At 59.0% G+C, this 8,073-nt stretch overlaps 1 protein-coding gene across 2 annotated transcripts; it reads right to left on the reverse strand.

Moving 5' to 3' along the window:
• Nucleotides 1–661: 661 nt before the first annotated feature.
• Nucleotides 662–7,667, reverse strand: OTX1 (orthodenticle homeobox 1). Of its 2 annotated transcripts, none has more exons than XM_007464123.1 (5): nt 7,572–7,667; nt 7,141–7,209; nt 5,387–5,593; nt 4,245–4,396; nt 662–2,954 (listed from the first exon to the last, which is right to left on the reverse strand). In XM_007464123.1, exons 3-5 carry the CDS (start codon nt 5,481–5,483, stop codon nt 2,136–2,138), a joined length of 1,068 nt encoding a protein of 355 aa, XP_007464185.1. In that variant the 5' UTR covers nt 5,484–5,593; nt 7,141–7,209; nt 7,572–7,667; the 3' UTR covers nt 662–2,135. The 2 variants fall into 2 exon arrangements, with proteins under 2 accessions (XP_007464185.1, XP_007464186.1); XM_007464124.1 differs by having other exon boundaries at nt 1,869–2,954; nt 4,245–4,511; nt 7,572–7,638.
• Between the last annotated feature and the right edge of the window lie 406 nt (nt 7,668–8,073).

An 8,073-nucleotide genomic window follows, 5' to 3' on the forward strand; every position in this document is an offset into this window, starting at 1 on the left:
CTGCGAAAGTGAAACGCGTCCCTATCGACTTTTCTAGATTTTGTGTTTGCGTTTTAAAGAAACTTAGCAATACGAACAAAGATATTTTGGCTACTTCTGGCAGGGTCTCAGTGTTTAAAGGGACATCTTAGCACGTGGAAGGGATGACTCGGATTCCCCCGGCCTCCGTGAAGCCACCGGGGACAGCTCAGCAGAAAGGAAGGTCGTCTGCTGCCAACAGGCAAGACACGGATCGGTTTTTTGTCGTTTTGTTTTCTTTTCCTTTTTGGCTCAGCTCTGAGAGCATTACAGACCTATCCTTTCCCGCCTCCCGACCCTCTTCCCCTCCCCCTCTTCTTTCTGGTGCAGGCAATTAGGGTGAAGAAATCAGTGCCAGGCTCCTGCCTCTGAAGAGAAAGGAATTGCTTCGGGAATTGAGTCCTGACACCTGTCTCTGTCCTGGATGGCGAGAGGGGATACGGGGTCAAAACGCCTGGGGGAAGAGGCCGGGCTGACCGGGAGGGGGGACCCTCCCTAGGAGAGCATTTCTTTGGCCTCCAGCTTCACACAGGTTATTAACACGCGGGTTATTAACACGGGGGGGAGTTCCTCTTTTTAGTCCCCTCCACCCACCCAAGACCAGGACCTGGGCTGGAAGCAGAAGAGCAACACTGACAAGCCGTTCATTAATTTGCATTTATTTTCGGGAAATAATGTAGATAAAGGGGGCGGAAGGGGACTGCCTTACATTTCAACAAGTAATTTGCGATCTTCACATCGGACAAATCAAATTTACAAATTACTTTCCCACCTACTGGACGAAAGGGCCAAAGCCAAAACTGATATACAGGCGTGGGTCCTCCGCAGATTTCGGAGAATGAAGGTGCACTAAAAACTCACTAGACAAAACAGGGTTGTTTAAAGAGAGAGAAGCCGACAGAGGAATTGGAACCGGGGTTTGGGGCCTGGGTTTGTTTGTTTTTCCATAATGCTGTATTTTTATTTTTATTTTTTGTTTTCTTTTGGTTTTGATCTCTTAACTGGAACTGCGACCCTGTGCTTAGACCTAGTGAAGGGCTCAGTCCTGCGCCCCGGCCCAGACTAGCCCCCTCCCCTGTACCCTGACTTGGCTCTTGCCTTCACACTCCCAGACCCTCCCGATCCTCCGCGCGCAGCTTCCTGAAACCAAACGATTCTCTTTAATAAATACACAGAGGGAGAAGGTGTGAGAGGGCAGGGAAGCTTTGCAACAACTGAAAAAGTAAAAGCGCCATCGTTTGAGGAAGAGAGGAAAGGGGACAGAGGGAAAATATTTTTTGCTTTTGTTATATATATATGTGTATATATATATATATGCTGTATATATCTTAAAGTTCTATTTCTTGGACTCTAAGACGAGATATGCTCAGTTCAACCAACAGCAACTAAAAAGTTTAAGTGGTCCCTGGAACGGACCTGACTATATACAGCATTCCCGCCGAAGCGGAAGACTGAGCCAGTTCTACGCAGGGCGGGGCTGTGCGCGAGAGGCTATGGGTGCGCTCCTCCCTCCGGGCCTCGTCCCAGCGCATCCGGCTGGGGAGGAGGAAACGCCGGGAAGCTCTGGTCTGCAGGCGGGGAGTGGGGCTTAGGGCAGCTGAAGGGGCGGCAGTCTGCACGCGAGGAACGCTTAGTGGTTGTTTTGATTTGGAGTAGAGTATGGGCGCACTCCAACAGGCAGACACATGCCAGTTAGTGACTCCAGTGTCCAGAAAGAATAAATTAAAGTGTAGGGCTCAAACAGCAAGTCAGAGCGAAGAGCCTCCGAAGGCTGCAAGCGCATAATAACTGTCCAGAAAGACTAGAAGATGGTGACTTAGGAGTTCGTTAGGGGTTGAGGAGGGGAGCACACAGCTCTCCCGTATAGAACTTGTGGGCCAAGCCGAAGCACCGGTCCCCTCTTCCAAGGGGTGGGCAGGGTTTGCACATCCCCCAAGCAAGTGGCACAAAGATGAGGGCGGCAGTGCAGCAATGGGCATCTTTTGGGAGCATGAAATTTCAGGTCTGGAAAAGCCGAGGCAAAGGCGGGCAGTGCAGCAGCAGCAGCAGCAACTGGACGGGGACCACGGAGGGCGCAGGTAGTTGCGTTTCTTCTTCTCTTCCTCCCACTCCTGGGCTCACAAGACCTGAAACCTCCATGAGGCTTGGTCCTTATAGTCCAGACAGTCAGGCGAGTTGAAGTTGAGTTTCCAAGCGGAGGAAGCGGCGGCGGCGCCAGGCTCCTTGTAATCCAAGCAGTCGGCAGAGTTGAAGGCGAGCCCCGAGCCGCCGTAGCCCTGGTGATGGTGGTGGTGATGGTGGTGGTGGTGGCCTGAGGACTGGCTCAACGGGTGGTGCGCGTGGGGATGGTGGTGATGGTGGCTAGCCATGGAGGAGGGTGCCATAGGGCTGAGTTGGTGCGGGTGGTGGTGCGAGTGCATGGGCGCTAGATATGAGCTGCAGTCCACGCCGCCAAAGTAGGAAGAGGAGGGCGTGGGGTAGCCCTGGCCATAGCTGCCGCCCTGTCCGTAGGACATGGGATAGGAGGCTGCGGCAGAGGCGGCGCCTGCGGCTACCGAGCGCTGCATACACGATGCGTTGCTAGGCGCGGCCAAAGGCTCGGGCACCGACACGGAAGCGGGCGCTGAGCCGGGCGAGATGGAAGCCGGACTCCAGATGGACGAGGCAGCCGGCGTACTCAACGACGACGGGACTGCCACCGCCGGGTTCCCGCCCAGGCCTGCAGCCGCTGCAGCCGCCGGGTTGGCCGAAGCGCTCGATGCGGAGCTGGAGGACGAGGCGGAACTGGACACAGCGGGCGGCGTGAACTGGCCGCTGCTTTCGGAGCCTGAGCTCTCCCGCACCGGGGAGGACTTCTTCTTGGCTGGGCGGCTCTTGGTCCCGCTCCCGCTCTGCTGCTGCTGGCGGCATTTGGCGCGGCGATTCTTGAACCAGACCTGCAGCGGGCCGGGTCGGGGAGAGTGTGTCAGGGGGAGAGTAGAACTTGCCACTCCCCCGCCCCTTGGACCAACACCCGGCCTAGGATCCGCATCCCTCTCCTATCGACGCCTCCTCCCCTCCCTATCTCCGACCCGGCCAGACCCTGCATTCCCTGCTCCTCCACCCTCCCCCATCCTTCTGCTCAAAGACTCTCCTCTGGCAAAGTAGGGATGTGCACTCCCCCCCACCCCCAGCGCAACTCTGCCAGAGGGCGGAACATTTGTGTCTGTCCAGCCAGAAGTTCAGCCATCTCTAAACTGATGCTGTTGGCTGCTTCCAAACAGACCTATGTATGTTTGGAGGCTCTGTCTTCTATGAATAGAGCTCAGTAAACTGCGGAGAGGCACAGAGCAGGCCGCGGAGTGGGGGACAGTCCCCGAGTTTGAGGCCGGAGCCCCTCCGCCCCTGCAGGACAGGTGCTGGGCAGGACGAGAATTTGGATGGGAGCAGGAGCAAGGCCAGGAAGCTGAACAGAGGCAGTACTCGGGGGACTAGGGAAGGAAGCCTGGGCAGAATTTCGTTGGACTTCTTGGCTCCAAGTGGGGAACCAAATAGGACAGTCATAAAGTTCTCAGTCCTCTTGGAAGGCCCCGGTACAAGACATGGCATTCCTGTTCTCTCGAGCCTCTCAGGGGGGAAAAAGGCAAGATAAAAGGCCTTTGAGCAGAGTTCTGAGTTATAATCCGAACAGTATTTTCGGGTCCTTTTCATAGCAAAAACAGAAACAGCAAAGCTGGTAGCCAGGTTTTGCGTTCGGCATCCTCTCCGGGCAAAGGAAATGTCTAATCAAACTGGCGCCACCCGTGGGGCGCACTCCCAGACAGGGCACCAGGCTCTGGCCAAGCCCCACTCTTCCATTTCCAGGATCCCCGGGATACAAGGCAAGGGCGGAGGAAGAATTCAGGACCCGGAAGGAAACTGCCAAGTCCTCGGGCGGCCAAAGAGGCAGGGGCAAGTGTCGGGGCTGTCAGGGCACGTTACCTTCGGGAGCCTCGCTTGTCCTCCGGCAATCCTAAAAAGCACTTTGGATAGCAAAGGCGCCCCGGGGCCAAGGGCGGAATCCAGGGCTCTAAGCTAGCTCCTCTAACTTTGGCCCCTCTGCCAGGCCCGGCCCAGCGCTAGGGGGAGTCTGAGAGGGGCTACCCAGCCTGTAAGCCCGCCCCGACACCAGACCCCCCCTTCCCAGGCCCTCTCCAACCAGCCCCAGCACCCCACCCCCGACCCTGAAGTCCCGCGAGCGCGCGCACCTGGACTCTGGACTCTGGCAAGTTGATCTTGAGCGCCACCTCCTCGCGCATGAAAATGTCAGGGTAGCGAGTCTTGGCGAAGAGTGCCTCGAGCACGTCCAGCTGAGAGCGCGTAAAGGTGGTGCGCTCCCGTCGCTGCTTCCGCGGGGTGGCTAAGGGGAAACGCGGGGGCGCGTCGGGTCAGTGGTGGCCACGCGGACTCGCGCTAGAGGACGCGGACCGGCCCCTGGCAGGCTCTGAACCAGGCCGTTGCAAAAGAAAGCCGAGCTCCGAGCAAAAACAACTCCCCAGGGAGGCCGAGCCTGACAGCCACAGGTGGGAGAAACTGCATGTGTGAGCGACTGGGAGCCAGTGTCTCCAGTACTCCAGGGCTGCCCCCTTCCCTGCCTCTCAGAGGTTAAGAAAGGAAGAGAAGTTATACAATTTTTCTTCCTTCACTGCCCCCTACCCAACACTCTCCCTGGCTGTAAGGTGGGGAAGGGGTGTGCAGAAACACGTCCTGGAAAACACTTTCCGAGGGAAAAAATGGGGGTGAAGGACTGGAACCTAGAAAAGACAGCCAGGATTCTGCTCAAGTCGTCCACATCAACAGTGCAAAAGTTGGTGCAGGCCACCCGTCTAGAGGACAGTTTAATTAGGGAGGGAGAATCCCCCCTCCTCAGCTCAGCCAGTCGCTTTGCATAAGGCAAGCTCGGCCCTTCCTCTTAGAGCCTAGCAAGTGTCCATATTCCTCATTCAATGTTGGGGGGAAAGGCATAGATCCTCTCTCTCTCTCTCTCTCTCTCTCTCTCTCTCTCTCTCTCTCACACACACACACACACACACACACGCACACACGCACACACACCACCCATGAGAAATCGAATCCGTGGGTAAATGCGCCCTGTGCTGGCAGTGGGAGCACAATGGGAGACAAGGTGCCTGTGTGGCCAGGCAAGGAGGGCTCACGTCTCATGTTTTCACCGCCCTGGCCATCCTCACTGACCCACGATTCTGCCCTGCGAGCCTGCAGCGTGCCCTGCACCGTAAGCAGACTAGGCAACCGGTTCCCTGGGCCGATCCACAACAGAGTTTGTGCTTAAACCCGGGAGGCTGGGGATCCCCAAGATTTGCAGGGGCCGGGGGCGGGGGCCAGTGCTCACCCGGATAGCCCACGGAGGGGTGTAGGAGGTCCATAGCCGGCCCGGCTAGGCCCAGCCCGTTCATGCCGTATGGGGGTTGTTTGAGGTAAGACATCATGCTAACAGCTGGGTGGAGGCGCCCCGAAGGATCCAGGGGGCCGGGGCTGGGTGCAGTGCGGGGCTCCCACTGCGTAGTCCTTCAAGCTCTGTTGCGTCTGGGGGCCCGGCCTATGGAGACACGAGACACATGGAAACCGTCATTCCCAGCCATCACGGCTTCCTGGTCTTGTCCGAGGCAAGGAGTCACAGGATGGGGAGGGGACGCCGGTTATGGAACTGTACAGGGCGGTCAACTCGGCTCTATAAGGCCTTAGCCCAAAGACCACAGCTTCTTTGAAAAGTAAAATAGTTGGATCATGATCTCCTCTTTTCGGGCTTGGAATGGGCCAGACACTCATAGGGCGACACTAGGAGTGAGGAGAGGTTAAAATCAGGGCCAGGCTTGGGAGGTCAGAGCCTGAACCGCAGAGTTGGCTAAGACTAGGCAAAATTCTGGTCGGGTGGGAACGGGCCTCACACCGCACAAGAAAACATTTGCTCGGCCCCCAGGCGGCAGGAGATCCAGAGCATGAGGCGTTGTTTCAAACGTCTTTGAAAGTGGGACGCACTCCGGAGAGCCTAGGTGAGGCACTGCGGAGGGCTAGCGGCACCTGAGCCTCTCCAGGACGCATTGCCCACTTGGGAGAGTGCGACCTGCCAAAGTCTCCTCGGCTGGGTCCCGGCCCTAGAGCCTACAGCCGCCCTTCCAGTTGACTTCTCTGTGCCCAGCCGCTGAAAGACTGCTTACCCGGAATCCCAGCCACACCTCGACCACAGTTTCAAGCCCAGGTCCCCCAGAGGCGACCAGAAAGGGTCACTGTACAGGTGGCGGTTCTAAGATGACGCCTGAGGTCACCGGCGCCTCGCCACAGCCGCAGGCCGTTTTTCGTCAACGCAAGCCGGTCTTGGCTGCGGACAATGGGGTCCCGGCCGGGGTTAAAAGGTGACCTGCCCAGCGCCCCAAGGGTCTGGCGGATTTGGGAGGCCTGAGTGCAGCAGGTCCGGTGTGCTCCCCGCCTATCCTACTAGCTGAACCCGCGGCCGCAGGACCCGATCGAGACTAGAGAACTAGGCCTCTGGGGCGTAGCTCGCTCTGACCCGGGCTGGAAGGTCGACGCCTGGCTTCCCCAGCTGCCCCCAAACTGAGGCGCTACAATCAGGGGTCAGGAAGTGGCGCTGGGGGTGTGGGACTGAGACCCCAGAGGACCTGTCGCTTTACCCCGCTTCAAGGAACTCAAAGCAGACCTGGGACCCGGGCTAGAGAGTTTAGGGAAATAAAGAAGTTAGAGCTAAAGAAGCCTCCCGCTCCCGTCCCCATGGGACCTGGGCCGGGAGAACCTAGTTTGCAGGGAAGGCGACAGAAGGGGAAGAGCCTGGGCTCTGGGGCCGAAGGAGAATGGGAATCAGCCGCGGCGACTCATCTAGGCTGCTGCGTGAGTTTTCAGACTTTCTTCAAACTTATCACTTCAGCTCGGTTACTTCGGAGGAGGCGGGGGAGGGGCGCGGGGCCGCAGCAGAGCTCCGGGGTCCTCAGCGCAGCAAGAGGGGAGCCAGGTCGCCTCCCAGCCCCGCCCACGTGCCGGGGACCTGGGAAGCGGGGACCCGTTTGAGGACGGGGAGGCAAGAACAACCGACGCGTTCCCAGAGTCCCGGGCGGCTCCCGGCTTTCTCCTTACCTGCCCTCAGCTGCCGGGGCCGCTCACCATCTACCTCGCACCCTCACACGGACCTTCCGGGCAGCCAACCTGCAAAACAGAGCAGCACAAGAATTACCCGCCGGGTTGGGCGGTTGGTCTAGGACCCCCGGATTTCTTTCTTTCCCCAACTTCCCTCCTCCCTTTCTCTTTCTTTCCAGTGGCTTTGTGCGTGTCCCTCCAGGTTTCACTTTATTGCACACACACACTTTGTTTGCAAAGCCCTACACGCTCCCGAGACACTGCCTCGCCCAGGACCGCGCCGAGGGGCCGCAAGAGGAGGGTGGGGGTGAGAGGGGCAGAGCTGGGAGGTGGCTCGAGGTTGCCGTGGCACTCCTTGCAGCGTGGAGGCGGTGGGGGCTGGGGAAGCCCCGCAGAGGCACTTCGGAAACTAAATAAATCAAGCGATTTACCTTGTCGGAGTGGCTTGTCTGGCCGGGTTGTTTAGGTGATTGGAAATGTAGCCTGATGAAGATTGATCACCTTTCTAATGCCCTCCCCGGGTATGTGAACGCGAGGTGAGTGCGTAACCGGGCTAGGCTGCCAATCCCTGGCCCCGCGCGGGCTGAGTGACAGGGAGCCGGGCAATGGCAGCACGAGCCGGGGGTTACCTCCGCGCGCCCCCGCCCTCCCCCGCCCCCTGCACCCCGCCCTCACCGCCCGCCCGCCCCGCCCCGGTCGCGCGCTAACTCCTGGGCTTGACTGGCGGCAAACGCGGCGCAGAGCTACGCGAGGAAGACGAGCGCAGCGCGGGAGCCCAGGCCGTGGAGGGGGACGCCGGTCCCGAGGCCGCCCCGGGGCTCCCCGCCCTTCTCTCGCCCTTTTGGCGCCCTGGAGGGAGTGGCAGAAGGAGGCGAGGTGCTGGAGAACCGGTTCTCTCGCTCTCCCGCGCGCCACCCAGCTCGGCGGCCCGGT

Source organism: Lipotes vexillifer, unplaced genomic scaffold, assembly GCF_000442215.2.
Source record: "Lipotes vexillifer unplaced genomic scaffold, Lipotes_vexillifer_v1.1 scaffold311, whole genome shotgun sequence".
NCBI classification, from domain to species: Eukaryota; Metazoa; Chordata; class Mammalia; order Artiodactyla; family Lipotidae; genus Lipotes; species Lipotes vexillifer.

What these genes read in the sequence shown, in the direction of transcription:
- OTX1 (XM_007464123.1), bottom strand. Translation starts at nt 5,483, where the DNA reads ATGATGTCTTACCTCAAACAACCCCCATACGGCATGAACGGGCTGGGC. An exon ending in CCCCTCCGTGGGCTATCCGG is followed by an intron (nt 4,397 to 5,386) that starts GTGAGCACTGGC and finishes GTTTCCCCTTAG; the next exon opens with CCACCCCGCGGAAGCAGCGA. An exon ending in TGCCAGAGTCCAGAGTCCAG is followed by an intron (nt 2,955 to 4,244) that starts GTGCGCGCGCTC and finishes GGCCCGCTGCAG; the next exon opens with GTCTGGTTCAAGAATCGCCG.